This window comes from Neovison vison, chromosome 5 (genome assembly GCF_020171115.1).
Source record: "Neovison vison isolate M4711 chromosome 5, ASM_NN_V1, whole genome shotgun sequence".
Classification (NCBI taxonomy): Eukaryota; Metazoa; Chordata; class Mammalia; order Carnivora; family Mustelidae; genus Neogale; species Neogale vison.
The window spans coordinates 104,478,970-104,497,252 of NC_058095.1; the positions used below are offsets into that span (position 1 = coordinate 104,478,970).

Here is an 18,283-nt window from a genome sequence, read left to right on the forward strand (position 1 = left end):
TAAAACCAACAAGAAGAGAAACAACAGGTGTTGGCAAAGATGTGGAGAAAGGAGAACCCTCTTGCACTGTTGGTAGGAATGCAAACTGGTGTAGTCACTTTGGAGAACAGTATGGAGATTTCTCAAGAACTTAAATATAGAGCTATCCTATGATCCAGCAATCGTACTACTAGGAGTTTACCCAAAGGATACAAAAATTCTAATTCAAAGGGAGACATGCACCTCAAAGCTTATAACAGCATTATCTATAATAGCCAAATTATGGAAACGGCCCAAGTGTCCATAGACTTAGGAATGGATAAAGATGTGGTATATTTATATATACAGTGGAATATCAGCCATCAGAAAGAATGAGATCTTGCCATTTGCAATGACCTGGGCGGAGCTAGAGAATGTTATGCTAAATGAAATAAGTCAGAGAAAGACAAATGTCATATGTTCTCACTCATACGTGGAACTTAAGAAACAAAACAAATGAACGAAGGGGACAAAAAGAGTGAGAGAGAGAAGTAAACCAAGAAACAGAACCAAGAAACTATAGAGAACGGGAGGTGGGTGGGGAGTGGGTTAAATAGGGGCTGGGGATTACGGAGGGCTTAATGAGATGAGCACTGGGTGTGTAACTGCTGAATCATCATATTGCACACCTGAAACGAATATTACACTGTATGTTACCTAACTGGGATTTAAATAAAAACTTAAAAAAAAAAAAAGAAAATGAAGTAAAAGAAAATATAGGTGAGTTTGTTTTTATGGGTTTTTTTTTGTTTTGTTTTGTTTTTTTGGATAAGGAAGACCTAGCTATTCAAAATACATGGAGCACAATCATGAACAAATTAGTAATAGATTCCACTTAAGCAGGGAAAAGCTTTGGTGAAGCAATTAATACTAGCTCCTAGAATTGTCACCTTCAATAGTTTATCTAGAGTAAAAATCATGAACGTCCATAAACATTTAGCTGCAGTGATTTCATTATAGTATTATTTATAATAGTGAAAAATGGCTAGAAAACAAAACACCCAAGCATGAAAAATTAAATTATAATACGCTCATGAAACATTTAATTTGCTTTAAAATGGTTGTATGGAGCTGGGCGCCTGGGTGGCTCAGTGGACTAAGCCTCTGCATTCAGCTCAGGTCATGATCTCTGGGTCCTGGGATCCAGCCCCGCATTCAATATTCAAGGGGAAAGTTTTGAAATTTTCATGGTCTCTAGATGGTGAGATCATGGGTGATTTTCATATGTCCTATATTGAGACATTGTATTAAATAAAAAGATTTTTAAAATTAAGATAACAGAACTCAGGGTGTCTCGGTTGTACAGTCAGTTGAGTGGCCAACTCAGTTTCCTGGCTCAGATCTGATCTCGGGGTCATGAGGCCCAGTCTTGTGCTCAGCGTGGAGTCTGGGTTTCTCCCTCCCTCTCCTCTGCCACCCCCCAACCCCTGACTCTCACTCTGTCTCTCAAATAAATAAATAAATCTTAAAAAGAAAAAGCTAACAATTGATTGCATTTCTATGGAAACTGAAGTAAAATGCTCAGGGATGCCTCACAGAATGTGTCTATTCTTGTTACTAATACTTGTTTGCATTTAGATATATTACCTGGTCACTCAAATGTTAATAATAAAAATGAAACGATTTTTAAGCATGTTGATAATTTTAGTCTTGTAAATTATAGTCTGTCTTAGTCCATTTGGGCTGCTTTACAAAATGCCATTAACTCTGTGACTTTAAACAACAAATATTTTACTTCTCATAGTTCTGGAAGCTGGAAATTCCAAGAGCATAGTGCTGACAGATATGGTGTCTGGTGAGGGCCCACTGCCATGTTTTTGCTATGTCCTCACTTAGCAGAAAGGGTGAGGAGCTTTGTGGGGGTCTCTCTCTCTCTCTCTTTTTTTTTAAAAGATTTATTCATTTATTTGTTTGAAAGAGATCACAGTAGGCAGAGAGGCAGGCAGAGAGAGAAAGGAAGGGAAGCAGGCTCCTTGCTGAGCAGAGAGCCCGATGCGGGGTTCGATCCCAGGACCCTGGGATCATGACCTGAGCTGAAGGCAGAGGCTTTAACCCACTGAGCCACCCAGGCGCTCCATGTGGGGTCTCTTTTATAAGAGCATGAAGCCCATTCCCGAGGGTTTCACCCTCATGGCCTCGTCACCCCCCCAAAGACCCCACCACCTCCTAATTAACCATCACATGGGGCCTTAGGTTTCAACATAGGACTCTGGGGAGAGGTTGGACACAGCATTCAGTCTGTAACAATGTATATTAGAATAAGTTGGTAAGTTCTCTGTTTTTGAGGGTACCCACAGGTGGACGACCTCTGGATTTCCTAAGAACTCTTTGGTGCAATTAGTTGTGCTTTGACTGCTTTTAAATTAATGAGTTATTTTCTCATACCCAGAGTTGTTCATTCAAGACCCTGGTGCTGCTGCAGAGAGCAGGAGACGGTGGGACGCGCGAGCTCCTCGGACTCTGCTGGAGATGATGACAGCGGGTGACGTCCCCTCCACCTGCTCCACTGGGCCTGAAGGTGAATCCACACCCTGACTCCATAGTTCTCTTTTCAGTACAATCCCTATAGATTTGGTATCAAATATCTTCCAAAGATAATGTTTTGGTATCTCCCTCACCTCCTGAGAAACTTGCCTGCTAAGTATCCTGGACAACTGACCACCCCAGATATGAGAATATAAAGGAGGAAAGAACTAGAATCCCACCTCCCTTGCAGTTGAGGGAGATTGTCTAAGAAAGAGTGGTTGGCTTGACCTGTCTTCCATGCTAGCCCAATTATTTCCTTGGAATTTCTTAGAAGGGTTGTTTTTTTCTATCAATAAAATCTGAATTAAGATAATAGCTATCCCACAAGGTTTAGAGTTAGCAGTACAAAAATACATATAAAATTGCTTTGTAAGCCAATGTGCTATTTAAATGTTAAGAGTGTTTAGAATAGGATGATATTTCCCACCGAAATTCCTCCATTTACATTTGAGCTTCTGGCATAGTCTTTGCATAAGAGAAGTTCACAGCAACATCTGGGTGTTCTTTTTACAGATGGTGAGGACTTTTATTACTTATTTCCTATGTTTCTCTTGATAACATGGGGCTAGGGGAGAACTAAAATTTATACCCCTTTTATAAATTGGAAAATGCAAGTGTATCACTGACATTTCTAAGTGTGTGAACTAACTTACATTTGTACCATTACAAAACTCTGAAGGCCTCAAACGTGCAAGAAAGGGCTTGCAAATGTAGCAATTTAATCCATTCTAAGCAGGTGAGACAGTGAGACCAGTTTAAAATAGGTAGAATAAAAAAGAATAAAAAAAATAAAATAAAATAGGTAGAATAGAAAATTTGACACACTAAAGTGTTTGCAAAGCAAGGGACTTTCATACCCATCAGGCGTGTGACATAAGTCACTAAAATATTCTCTATCTCCATTTACTTACTGGTAACCCGAGGGGTGGGAACAAGCTACCTCCAAGGTTCTCACGTTCTGTGATTTTATACGAAGCCAGATGAACCATTTTTATTTCCAGTAACACAGTCTCCTCCTCAGGTGGCCAAGGGTTGGTGACCTCAGGCATTCCAGAAAACAGGAGACGGTGGCGACATGAAGCGCCTGGAGCTTTAATGAACGCTTGGGCTGCAGCACGTCTGACAAGTAGCTCGTTTTCTGCCCATGAAGGTGAATGGGGTACGGAGTTTATTTTTTAAGAACATAACCAGCCCCCTGGGTACTGTTCTCAGAGCCCTGTGAATTCGGACAGGGGATAAAAATACCTTCAGCCTGGACAGAGAACTGGAAAGGTTTCAGCCTCTTCAGAAGCTGATTTGCCTTGTCCAAGTCTGTTCCAAATGCCACCAACCCAAGACTGGAACTTCCCAGAAGAATGGGGTAATTCACTTTAACAGATCAGTTGACAACTGATGAAAGTGAATAGGGCAAGTGGCTTTGTAGGTGGTAAGCGGGTACTGCTTAGCTCTACCTGGCAGTATGTTTCTGACAGCTACTCGACAGGCTCAAATTGCTATTCTATAGGCAATGAAAATACATTGTCATGTAGTTTCTGGGCTTCGGGGAGGGTTTTGTTTTATTTTATCTCTGACTTTTTGCAAGATGAAGCTGGTGTTTATGGGAAGCCAACCATCCTTTCCCAAGTTTGAGGGAATTCATGTCGTGGGGATTTTGTCTTGGGAAGGCGTGCAGGTGTGCGGCGCTTAGGGACCTATGTTTTAGGAACGCGAGATTGAGGCGATGAGGAGGCAGAGATACAAACTAGGTGTAAGGGAGGCTGTTAAGTACTTACAAAGTTAAGGAACAGTACAAAAATATGTACCACCCTGAGGATAATGTAAGAGAAGTATGATTGTCCAAGAGTGGGTCTGCCGGCTTGTGAAGCCTAAACTCCACAATCTTTGGGAAATCTGTGTAAAAGTCTTCCAAGAACGTCCAGAAGGATGAATGTGTTGGGAGGGGAGATACTTGCAGATACACAGGCCTGTGGCAGACTCTGAGAAAACAAGGTTGGACTAAAATCTAGGAGCAGGCGAGGGGCCCAGGGTCCCTGAGTATATAAAGTCCTTCGAAATCCTTCGCTCTTACGACTTCTATCAGTTATCATGCTGTTGCTTAAAAGTTAAGGCAGAGAGGAAGAAAGGAAGAAACTGCCCTTGGGACCCTCTTTCTACTACATTCAAATTACAAGAAGCCGTGTTTTGTCTGTTTGCTTCCTTCCCTTCCATCCTGGGATACAAGCCTTGTCCCTAAGGATGGGGCTGGAGGCGGCGAGGAGGAACCTTTGGGCTGACCTGGCTTGGCCTGGAAGCCAAGGGCTGGAACCCTAGGGCAGGTGTGAAGGATGGCATTCATTTCTCAAGACACTGAGATGGGGTCATACTTAGTGGCTTTGATGTTTTTTCTTGAAATTGTTGCTGGGTGTCTTAGAAAGAGTCATAGAAAAGTCTTCATTTGGTCTGTTTTGCCAAATTAATTCATTCATGAACTTCTGTATCTTTATATGGATGGTTTTACATTGGGCACATATGAGCAATTTATCTGTCAAGTGAGATTGGAAATAGTAATGTGCGTCCCAAGGTGCATTCAAAGCAGAGTACAGATGTTTTCTTTTACAGCCTGCTAAGGTGCTGCCCTCCCCCAACTCCAGCTGTGCTCTGCGTCTAACTATGGTTGGCCTCTTGATTTCCTGCCCCTGGTCATCTTTTCTTACTTTAGCTCTACCCTTTGCAGCCTTGCTGGATAATCTACCTAAAATGGACTAAATCTCCTTTCAGCTTAAAATCCTGTCAAAGATGCCCTCTTACCCTCAGGATAAAATCAGTCTCTTGCAGACTCTGAAGACTGGCATGGCCCATTGCAGTGTTAGGCTTGCTAGTGTTTCTACCTCAGCAGATGCTCCTCCCTCGGCTTAGAAGGCCGGCCTCCTTTTGCCAGGATAATTCCTCCTGCAAGATTTCCCTCTGATGAACCTCCTCCCATTTCTGTCACTATGTGTCATAGTGGGTGGTGAGGTGGTGAAGTGTGGGTATCCTTCTCTCCCTGGTTTTCCCTGTACTACCTGATGGGGCTTTGTAAAGGGGTCTGGAATGATGTAGATCCTTAAGTGCTCTTTTGCATGAGAGTGGAAGACCCTCTCACCATATTAATATACTTCTCTTCAATCCAAAAAAATTCTAGGAAGTCTTCAAGTTTGTCTAGTCTCTCCCTGCCTTTTTCTTTTCTTTTTAAATTTTTATTTATTTGCCAGAGAGAGAGAGCAAGCACAGGCAGGGGGAGTGGTAGGCAAAGGGAAAAGCAGGATCCCTGCTGAGCAAGGAGCCCAAGGTAGGACTTGATCCCAGGACCTGGGATCATGACCTGAGCCAAAGACAGATGCTCAACCGACTGAGCCACCCAGGCATCCCTTCCTGCCTTTTCTGTCAGCTGCTTCTCACAATTTCATAGTCATTCAGTCTCATACTCAAATTTGTTCATATTCAAATATTTTTGTTAAATGCATGAAATAGTGACATTTCACCACTATATCTTTAAATTCAGGTTATAAAAGGATGCAGTATTTTTATTTGAATTTTTAGTGATTGCTATGAAAAATCTGGATGTCAAACTATTTCCTGTGTTCCACGGATGGGGAACCACTGTTTTAAATGATTAAGAAAGATCTGAGCAAGCTTCCCTTGCATCACTCTAGGCTTGGCTTTGCTGCTTAATACCCCACAAGACACTGTAATTCTCTGATCATAAAAATAACGTTCACTTTAATTTCTGATTCTTATTATCTTTCTTCCCCACTAGACTCTAAGCTTACAAGAGCTTTGTCTTGATTACCACACTGTTTCATCTCTCTCTGTCCCTAGAGCCTAGAACTTAGCAGGTGGCCATCATCTTTATGAATGAACATAAAACCATAGCACGTTTTTAGTATTACTTTATGCAAAGGCATGTGATTACTAATAGTTGTATTGCCGTTAAGTTGGATAGGGAAATTATAATGTGAAAAATAATTCTTACGACTGTGTAGACTTTTCATGAAGACTTCCTGCGTGTGTAAGTTTTAATAACTTTGACTGCAGGAATAACAGACACAGTGTATAAAGGTTTTCAAGGATTAGCTATTGGTCATATATTTAAGCATTATTCACAGGTCCTCCATCACTGTTTAGCTTAAACTTCCAACTCCTTGAAAATAAATTGCTTTCATGTTTCGAGCCCTGCGTTCCGTTAAAAGTGAAACTTTATCAACTACCTATTTAATTTGTCCTAACTTTAAGATAGGAAGACTTTGTAAAATCCTCTTTGATGATTTTTACTAGTAAAAACTACACTCTTACTATAAGGACAAGTTTTTTTTTTTTTAATGTGTGCATAATTAATTCAGGTCAGTAAGTTTGTTTACAGTTTAACCACTCCAAGGGGATCCTTGGTGGGAAGGTAACCTCCATTTCTCTTGTGCAGGTTTTCAGGCCATATAGTTGCCTTGGTAACATCATAGATGCACACCCCAATAACAGCTGATTTACATTTCTATAGTTAGCTATTCATTCTTTCTCCTATCCTGCTAAACAAAAAATAAAAGCCTCCTAAAATTGTCTTCCTAAAATAGAAAAACAAAAACTATGATTCCCACACCAACTGGAGTACTCAAGCTGCTATTAAGTAGCCAGACTCCCTCATAGATGAGATACATCAGTCAACTCATTCATTTTATAATGCAGTGTAGGAAATAATATAGCCTATGATTTGGGATGACACATATTATTAGAAATAGGGAAATATTTAAGTACAGTGTGGTAAAATTTCTACTTATAGTTTGTCCATGAATAGTCAGCTTATCAAAAAAAAATAGGCACACTTTTAATTTTTTAGTTTCAACTTTGGAGAAAAGTTCCTATTTCTAATCCCACTTGTTAGCAGTGGGTAGGAATTTTTTGTTTTGTTTTTTTTCCTGGACACTAATGTGAAACGCAGTTTAGCCTGGTAGGAACCAGATGGTTGCAGAGTGCAGGTGGGGGAGGCAGATTCTGGTAGGTGACCAAAATGAGCACGTGCTTTGCTCTTCCCTGTATCCCTGCCCTTTGCAACATGACTTTGCAGCTCCTCCAGCATTAAATGGCTTCTTTCCCCTCCACTTGGATCTCAACTGGCTTTTGTGATTTGTGTGCCTGAGAAGAAGGGAATAGAAGCAGTGGTGTGCCAAATCTGAGTATTCAAGGAGCTTTTGCCTTTTTTTTTTTTTTTTTTGGAAACCTGTCTATCTCTCAGCTAGCTCCAGTTGGCCTGCTGGAAAATGAGAGACCAGCGGAAAAGAGAGACAAGCCATCCCAAGAGAGGCCATAGCAGGCCAGCCAGCCTTCCTCCAGCTGCTCTGGCAAGTGACTGCACATGGCTGACTGGGTCCAACAGACTGGAAGGAGCCAGCCAGCTAAGCCCAGCCCAAACTGCCTAATGGCAGAATAGAGACCTCCATAAATGGCTACTGTTTTAAACTACCAAGTGACGTGGTGGTTTATTCCAGAAAAGCCAACTAATATAGACATGCGTAGCAAAATTCCCAAAGTGGGAGTGGAAAGTAGGCTAGACATAGACTATGCTGACAAAGTTTTGAAGCCAGCATTTTTAATTCTTTTGTGAACTCTTTTAGCTTCTGAGATTTTAGGAAAATCTGTCTCTACATTGCTCTTGACTGCAGCAAGGTTGAAGTTATGTAGGAAAAAACCTGACATCATCTCTGTTTTAATGGAAACAATTTGAAGGTTTACCTTCATGGGTGATGTCCAGTACAGGATTTGGGATATATACCCTACATTGTGTACATAGGCTGGGAGACTTTAATCTCTCTGTTATTTCTTTAACAGTGGGAAAATTAGAACAAAGGCTTCCTAAAGAAGATGAGGGGAATATGGAAATGGCCTCTGGCATTGAAGTAGACAAGGAACAACCAAGATCTGATGATGATAATACGTAAGTAGGTCCTGTCTGGATTCCTGAATGAAGCACTGGTGGAAAGTTAAAATGCTATTGCTGAGATATGGACAATAGTCTCAGACCTAGCTGAGGAGACCAAGTTTCACTCACACAAGGGTTTGTTTCTGGGCTCTCTGTTCTTTCCCAATGACATCACTTCCTATCTCAGCATGAGTGATATTCCATCTTAAATTACTGTGCCTTTACCATATCTTTTGGTATCTGGTAGGCCTAGTCCCATACCTGCTTCTAGTCTCCATATCTTTTTCTTCAAAATTATCTTAGCTGTTGTTGCCCTTTACTTACCACATTATCTTTGCATTTTCTTGTAAAGTGTCATGAAAAACTTTGTTGGGATTCTGAAAATGGGATTACATTTGTTGATTAATTTATAGGATTTGACATCCTTATGATCATAAATCGGAACATCCATGAATATAGTATAGCTTGGCATCTCTTTATGTCTTTTCTTAAAATATCCTTCGGCATTTTTGTAAATTTTATTCACAACAGAGGTACCACTTAACTTGGTGGTTGTTGCTGTTGTCATTATTGATGGAGCTGTTTTCCTTTCACTGTGTTTCAACTTGGCTACTACTAGCATATGGAGGATTATTGATGTTTTATCTTGTAACCTTACTGAACTCTTTTATTAGTTCTAAAATTTGGAATCCTTTGAATTTTAAAAATGTTATAATTTACTTTTTAAATAGGTAATACCATCACATGGCTTCAAATTCAGAAGTTATACTCTTTTCATAGTCTTCTTGCTATCTCTTTACCTCAGCCACACAATTCCCCTTCTAGAATCAACCAGTCGGATATGCCTCCTGTGCACATTTCTCCTGAGGAATTCCACTGAACTGTAAGCCAAAATGTAGATCTTTATATGTGTGTATTTTTTCTTTTTTTATAGAAACAGTTTCCTAACATATCTGCTATCCTGCAATTTTCTTCTATCACTTACCACTGTAGCCTGAATACCTATCATGATATACAATAGTAGTATACATGCAGTTTAAATACCCAGGAAAGTCAAGTATTAGGTCGAATAATATGGATGTTTGTAATTGGCTATTGTCAAGTTGTCCCTCACAGAGGTTACACTATGGACACTTCCACTGACAGAGTATGGAAGTGTCTGCCTGCTTGCACGTTTTCTTGATTAGTGTGTTACCAAACTTGCACAATTGATAGGTTCAAAATGATGTTTCAGGTTAGTTTTAAATAGCATTTCTTTTTTGAGTTAGTTTTAAATAGCATTTCTTTTTTGTCTTTCCATATGCTTAATAACCATCTTTATTTCCTCATTGGGGAAAATTTCTTCATAGTCTTAGCTGTTTAAAAAATTAGGTAACTGGGGCACCTCAGTGGCTCAGTTGTTAAGCATCTGCCTTTGGCTCAGGTCATGATCCCAGGGTCCTAGGATCAAGCCTTGTGTTGGGCTGCCTGTTTAGCGGGAACCCTGCTTCTCCCTCTTCTACTCCCCCTGCTTATGTTCCCTCTCTCACTGGGTCTTTGTCAAATAAAAAAATAATATCTTAAAAAAATTAGACTATTAACATTTTGTTGATTTGGGGAAACTTTTGCATTTTAGGGAAATTGATCTTTTATCTCTAATATGACTCTAGAATATTTTCCCCAGCTTTTTGTTTGCCTTTTGATTTTATTTATAGTGGCTTGTGCCATGTAGAAATTTCTCATTTTTATCTAGTTAGGTTTACCAATTATAAGAAATGATACCAGTATTTTTTTAGTACTTTTATGATTAAGTTTAGCTAAATAATATATTCCTCTTGAATTTCACTTAAACTACACTGCAAAGTATGGCTCCACCTTTACTTTTTTCCAAATAACTCCTTACTTATTCCAACAACATTTATTGAAAATCTTCATTTTCTAACAACTTGGAATGCCATTTCTATGATATACTACATTTTTATATATACTTGCATCCAACTCATTCTTTCTAGTGCAATTATTGTATTATAAACATGTTGTTTATAATATGAATTGTTACTTTGGAAGGATAGTTCCCTTAAATGTTCTCCTTTTCCAGTATTTTTCTATCTAGTCTTACTTGTTTATTTTTCCATAACCAATCTGCCTAGCAAATAAAGAAGGGAAAGAAGGAAGGGAGGAGAGAATTTTCTTAACCTGCTTCCTGCCTGTAGAATTTTGGAGTCCAGCAGTCTCTTTTCAGTTAGGATTGTCTGTGTCCCTTTGGGTCCAAACTGGTTATGTTTCTGCATAAATATTTCCTTGGAAAATCTGGAGGGCTCCACAAATCTTACGGTTATTCACTTTATTTGACAAAATCCAGATCCACAAATGGTTTTTTAGGTTTCCCTGGAAACCCTGCTCTTTGATAATAATTTTGAGATTCATCCAAATCGATAGGTATCAATAAGTCATTCCTCTTTATTGCTATGTAGTATTCCTTATATAGATATACCATAATTTATTTATATATTCATCTATTGACTGATGTTTGGGTTGTTTCTAGTCTTTGGTTATTATAAATAAAGCTGCTATGAATATTTATGTGCATGTCTTTGTGTGGACATAAATTTCATTTCTCATGAGTAAAACCATAGGAATAGAATAGGAATAGAATGCCTGAGTTGTGTGGTAGGTGAATGTTTAGTTTTTTAAAAAACTGCCAAGCTATTTCCCAAAGTGGTTGGGCCATTTTATATCCCCCAAAATAGTGCCTAAATATTCTACTTGCTCTACATCTTTACCAACACTTGGAATGGTCTCTTTTTAAAAATTTAGCCAATCTAATGGGTGTATGTGGTGTCTTGGTAGTTTTTGAGTCATAGGCATTATTTGTATCTCCTTGCTACCAGTTCTTTGTTAGATATCTATATTTTGTCAGTATTTTCTCACTGTCTGTGTTTTCTTTTTTTTTTCTCCCAATTTATTTATTTTCAGAAAAACAGTATTCATTATTTTTTCACCACACCTAGTGCTCCATGCAATCCGTGCCCTCTATAATACCCACCACCTGGTACCCCAACCTCCCACCCCCCTGCCACTTCAAACCCCTCAGATTGTTTTTCAGAGTCCATAGTCTCTCATGGTTCACCTCCCCTTCCAATTTACCCAAAAGCACATACCCTCCCCAATGTCCATAACCCAACCCCCCTTCTCCCATCCCCCCTCCCCTCAGCAACCCACAGTTTGTTTTGTGAGATTAAGAGTCACTTATGGTTTGTCTCCCTCCCTATCCCATCTTGTTTCATGGATTCTTCTCCTACCCACTTAAGCCCCCATGTTGCATCACCACTTCCTCATATCAGGGAGATCATATGATAGTTGTCTTTCTCCGCTTGACTTATTTCGCTCAGCATGATACGCTCTAGTTCCATCCATGTTGTCTCAAATGGCAAGATTTCGTTTCTTTTGATGGCTGCATAGTATTCCATTGTGTATATATATACCACATCTTCTTTATCCATTCATCTGTTGATGGACATCTAGGTTCTTTCCATAGTTTGGCTATTGTGGACATTGCTGCTATAAACATTCGGGTGCACGTGCCCTGTCTGGGTTTTCTTATTCATTTTCTTAATGGTATGAGTCAAATTTGAAGTTTCTGACTAATGAATTTTTTAATCACTTTCTAAAATCAGAATTTCCAATTTACTTGTACTTTGGACAGAGACCATCAACTGAATTTTAGTGATTTAAAAAAGCTAATTGGTACTCCCTTTGCTATTCAGTATAGGGTCAATTTTATGATTGTTACACATGTACTTGAAAATATGCATATTCTTATTATTCCGGGGGCACATATGTTCAATATAATTATCAAGCTTAAAACATTTTTTTTTGTGAAACCGCTCTATAGCCTCCCCCACCCCTTATCACTTCTGGATAGAAGTACATTAAAATCTTCAACTGCGTTTGTGGCTATGATCATTTCTCCTCAAATTTCTATCTCATTTTGATGTACTTTAAATACATAGAAACTATGATTGTTCTATCAGTTTTGTAGCATACTCCTCCCTTTTTACATTATGTGTTTTAATTTTTGTCCCTATTAAAACTGTTTGTCTTAAATTCTATTTTGTTGGATACTGACATTGCTATTACAACTTTTCAATTATTTTATATTTTTTAGGATTTTGCTGATGTGTATTTTTAAATTTTATTTTCATAATTTCTGTGTGGTTTCATTATAATGTATGTAGCTGGTTGATATGCTTCTTGTCCTGTGATAACCTCTGCCTCCTAATTAGTTTAATATAATAAATGTCATTAGAATTATTGACATATTTGACTTTATGTTTTAGCTTGGTTTTGTGTTTTTTGTTTGCTTTCATTTGTCATTTCCTTCCCCTCTTCTTTTCTAACCTTTTGTTACATTGACAAACTTTTCTATATTACTCTAGTCTCCTCTATACTAGTTTTGAAGATACAGATTATATTTTTATTCTTTTTTTTAAATTTATTTATTTATTTTTTCAATTTATTTATTTTCAGAAAAACAGTATTCATTATTTTTTCACCACACCCAGTGCTCCATGCAATCCGTGCCCTCTATAATACCCACCACCTGGTACCCCAACCTCCAACCCCCCCCCGCCACTTCAAACCCCTCAGATTGTTTTTCAGAGTCCATAGTCTCTCGTGGTTCACCTCCCCATCCAATTTACCCCAACTCCCTTCTCTCTAACACCCCTTGTCCTCCATGCTATTTGTTATGCTCCACAAATAAGTGAAACCATATGATAATTGACTCTCTCTGCTTGACTTATTTCACTCAGCGTAATCTCTTCCAGTCCCGTCCATGTTGCTACAAAAGTTGGGTATTCATCCTTTCTGATGGAGGCATAATACTCCATAGTGTATATGGACCACATCTTCCTTATCCATTCGTCCGTTAAAGGGCATCTTGGTTCTTTCCATAGTTTGGCGACCGTGGCCATTGCTGCTATACACATTGGGGTACAGATGGCCCTTCTTTTCACGACATCTGTATCTTTGGGGTAAATACCCAGGAGTGCAATTGCAGGGTCATAGGGAAGCTCTATTTTTAATTTCTTGAGGAATCTCCACACAGTTCTCCAAAGAGGCTGCACCAACTTGCATTCCCACCAATAAACATTGTTAAAATGTCTATACTGCCTAGAGCAATCTATACTTTTAATGCCATCCCGATCAAAATTCCACCAGCATTCTTCAAAGAGCTGAAGCAAATAATCCTAAAATTTGTATGGAATCAGAAGAGACCCCGACTCGCTAAGGATATGTTGAAAAACAAAAATAAAGCTGGCGGCATCACGTTACCTGATTTCAAGCTTTATTACAAAGCTGTGATCACCAAGACAGCATGGTACTGGCATAAAAACAGACACATAGACCAGTGGAACAGAGTAGAGAGCCCAGATATGGACCCTCAGCATTATGGTCAATTAATCTTCGACAAAACAGGAAAAAAATACAGTGGAAAAAAGACAGTCTCTTCAATAAATGGTGCTGGGAAAACTGGACAGCTATATGTAGAAGAATGAAACTTGACCATTCTCTTACACCGTACACAAAGATAAACTCAAAATGGATAAAAGACCTCAACGTGAGACAGGAATCCATCAGAATCCTAGAGGAGAACATAGGCAGTAATCTCTTCGATATCAGCCACAGCAACTTCTTTCAAGATACGTCTCCAAAGGCAAAGGAAACAAAAGCAAAAATAAACTTTTGGGACTTCATCAAAATCAAAAGCTTCTGCACAGCAAAGGAAACAATAAAAAAAACAAAGAGGCAACCCACGGAATGGGAGAAGATATTTGCAAATGACAATACAGATAAAAGGTTGATATCCAGGATCTATAATGAACTCCTCAAACTCAACACACACGAAACAGGCAAACATATCAAAAAATGGGCAGAAGATATGAACAGACACTTCTCCAATCAAGACATACAAATGGCTATCAGACACATGAAAAAATGTTCATCATCATTAGCTCTCAGGGAGATTCAAATTAAAACCACATTGAGATATCACCTTACACCAGTTAGAATGGCCAAAATTAACAAAACAGGAAACAGCATGTGTTGGAGAGGATGTGGAGAAAGGGGAACCCTCTTACACTGTTGGTGGGAATGCAAGTTGGTGCAGCCTCTTTGGAGAACTGTGTGGAGATTCCTCAAGAAATTAAAAATAGAGCTTCCCTATGATCCTGCCATTGCACTCCTGGATATTTACCCCAAAGATATAGATGTCGTGAAAACAAGGGCCATCTGTACCCCAATGTGTATAGCAGCAATGGCCACGGTCGCCAACTATGGAAAGAACCAAGATGCCCTTCAACAGACGAATGGATAAGGAAGATGTGGTCCATATACACTATGGAGTATTATGCCTCCATCAGAAAGGATGAATACCCAACTTTTGTAGTGTAAACTCAAAATGGATAAAAGACCTCAACGTGAGACAGGAATCCATCAGAATCCTAGAGGAGAACATAGGCAGTAATCTCTTCGATATCAGCCACAGAACTTCTTTCAAGATATGTCTCCAAAGGCAAAGGAAACAAAAGTGAAAATAAACTTTTGGGACTTCATCAAAATCAAAAGCTTCTGCACAGCAAAGGAAACAGTCAAAAAAACAAAGAGGCAACCCACAGAATGGGAGAAGATATTTGCAAATGACAATACAGATAAAAGGTTGATATCCAGGATCTATAATGAACTCCTCAAACTCAACACACATGAAACAGGCAAACATATCAAAAAATGGGCAGAAGATATGAACAGACACTTCTCCAATCAAGACATACAAATGGCTATCAGACACATGAAAAAATGTCCATCATCATTAGCTCTCAGGGAGATTCAAATTAAAACCACATTGAGATATCACCTTACACCATTTAGAATGGCCAAAATTAACAAAACAGGAAACAGCATGTGTTGGAGAGGATGTGGAGAAAGGGGAACCCTCTTACACTGTTGGTGGGAATGCAAGTATTTTTATTCTTTTAAATAGCTAGTTTTCATGTACTTCCTATGGATTGATATAACAAATTCAGAACTTGTCCAGTGTTTTTTTTTTCCTCACAAATACGACAAACATATCTAACCACTAAAACCCTTCCATCCTGATATCGTTACCTAGAGTTATAATTTTACTTAAAAAAATCTTTTATTGTGGAAAACTTTAAACATTGTAAAAGTAGAGTGCACAGTGTAATGAAACCTTATGTATCCATCATACAGCTTAACAATGATCAGTGTTGTTCTTTATTGCCCACCCTGCCCCTATACCCTTTTTTAAAGTTTGGAACATTCTACATTTGAGACATCAAATCATATAATTCTATTTTACCTTTTTTTTTTAAATAAAAAATAACATTTTATTCTCAAACTTAATTTGCTATTGTAGTTTATCACTTTCTGAACTTGCCATGTTTTTTTTTTTCTAGTCTGTGGTCTTCCTTTGGTTTCAATTTTCTCACTGTTGTATATCCTCTAGTAATTCTTTAAGATAGTTCAGTGGCTGGTAAACACTCTTATTGTTTGCATATCCAATTTTTTTTATTGTTTTAATTGTAATTTAGTTGGGTATACAATTTTAGGTTGACAATGATTGTTCTCCTGATCTTTATCATTGTTGATGAGAAAAATGCTAATTGTTTTCCCTCTATAGATATGCTAACTTTATCCCCAGCACATCTATAATGTTCTTTTTATCTTTATGTTCTTATGTTTCACTGTTGTATGTCTGGTCTGGACTTCTCTTTTATCCTGCTTGGCTCACTTTCTTCTGAGCTCCATGATTATCTTGAGTTCTGGAAATTTTTACCCATTACTTTTCCAGGTGTTGCTTTTCTTATTTTGTCCATTTTCGTACTCCAAGTCGATATGTTTTGGAGATTCTCAAGCTTCTCAAGCTTCTCAATGTCCCCAGTAACACCTAATTATACTTTCATACTTTTTATCTATCTCTTTGTCCCATTCTAGGTGACTTCGTAAATACTATTTTCAAAACTATCTGGGTATCATCTATTAAGTTTTTAATTTAAATGATTATATATCTCCTAAGAATTATATTTGTTTGTTCATATTTTTATATGCTCTTGTTTCATTACTGCATAATTATTTACCCTAATTTGAAAATATTTAAAAATGGATGCTGTTCTTTACTGTTTCGAGCATACTTAAAGAGTGTTTAGGATTGTCTGTGTCTCTTTGGGTCCAAACTGCTAAAGAGTGTTATCAAAATTCTCCCTAAGAGTAATTCCATCTAGACCTTGCTCCTGGTCCCACTTAAATTTTTTTCTTTTTGTTTATTTTTCTCTTACCATTATATTTATTCACATGTTTTGGAATTTTAGTTTACAGAATCATTTTGTTTTAGAAGTTTTGTGTTTTGTTTTTAAATTTTCTTCCTTCCCTTTATATCTCTGTGCACCTCCTGCATATCTAACAGGTTTTGTTTACTTCAGTGTGTTCCCTTACATTCTTGCTAGCTGGAGCCCTTGAAGAGCTACACTTCAGTGCAAGGGAAAGTACAAAGGAAAAAAAAATCTCAGTAATATAGCTTGTCTGTTTGGTCTTAATCTCTGGGAGAAGAATCCACTTGGATTTAGAGTTTGAATTTACAATACTTGGCTATCTGGAAACATGTATATTGAGAAATCAACATTAAAATTAATAGTAAGAAATCATAATACTCTGGGATCCCTAGAAGAAATAAATTTGAAACATTCTGGAGGGATATAACTTCAACCCAGGCTACACTGAAGTTTCTCACTAAGGCACTGCTGAGCATGAGTTCACAACTAAAAATAGAATCCGCTATAAGAGACAGCAAGCACCAAAAAATAGCTGAATTAGACCATAAAGAACTTCAGATAATATAATTATCTTATGAATATTTAATATTCATATAATAATTAAAACTGCATTTCTAAAATTATTTAATCAAAGTAAGGAATGGAAACATAAGAAAAAAAGAAGATCTATCAGAAGGGAGCAGGAATATCTGATTAGCCAAACAGAACTTCTAGAAATGAAAAAAAAATCTACTAATAGAAATCAAATGACAGTTTAGACATAGAATAGGTACAGTTAATGAGGGACTTAAGAACTGCAAGACGGACCTGAAGTAAAAAATGATGGAAAATGTGAAAGAGGAGTTAAGAGTCATGAAGGTCCAACATACATCTAAAAGGAGTTTCAGAAGAAGAGAATCGGAGAAAAGCAATATTCAAAGCGATTTTAGCTGTGAACTTTTTACAGTCATTGAAAGCCTTAAATTGTGATATCTGGGAAGTAAAACAATAACCAAGTAGGAACAATGAAAAGAAATCCATACCTAGACACATCATACTTTAAACTACAAAGGAAGGAAGATAAAGGGAGGATCTCATGTAAGCATGTACCTCAGGAATGATAGCTTCACAGTGGGAGCTCTAGTTGCTGGTCTACCCCAAATTTATGATCTCTAATTTTAGTGAGGTCCTCTTGGTATCTGGCAATCCTATGCCTGGTTTGCTTCCTTCCAAACCCTCCACCCAGTAGGCTACCCCCCATCCACCTCACTCTCATCATGTGACCATGCCTCCTACTTCATAGAGATAATACGTGGTTTGTGAGTGGAATGGTCTTGTCTAGTTTCATAACTTCTCTCTATCCACATGAGTCCTCATTGCCTTCTCTGTCCTTATCTTCCTTCTGAGACAGAAAACTGTCTTCTTTCCTGCTGAAAGCACTTCCTGACACAGGTGCCCTGAATTCCAGCCTTTCTTAGAAAACGTGTTCCTATCTATTATCTGT

At 38.2% G+C, this 18,283-nt stretch overlaps 1 protein-coding gene across 2 annotated transcripts in view; it reads left to right on the forward strand.

The window, feature by feature from the left end:
• NEK5 (NIMA related kinase 5) overlaps positions 1–18,283 on the forward strand; it is a 64,055-nt gene that overhangs the window by 43,068 nt on the left and 2,704 nt on the right. The window contains exons 20-22 of one of the 2 annotated variants that reach the window (XM_044249654.1): positions 2,408–2,536; positions 3,566–3,703; positions 8,380–8,485. In XM_044249654.1, coding sequence (XP_044105589.1) covers positions 2,408–2,536; positions 3,566–3,703; positions 8,380–8,485 — 373 coding nt within the window. The remainder of the gene's footprint in view (positions 1–2,407; positions 2,537–3,565; positions 3,704–8,379; positions 8,486–18,283) is intronic. The other variant, XM_044249655.1, reaches the window with a different exon arrangement.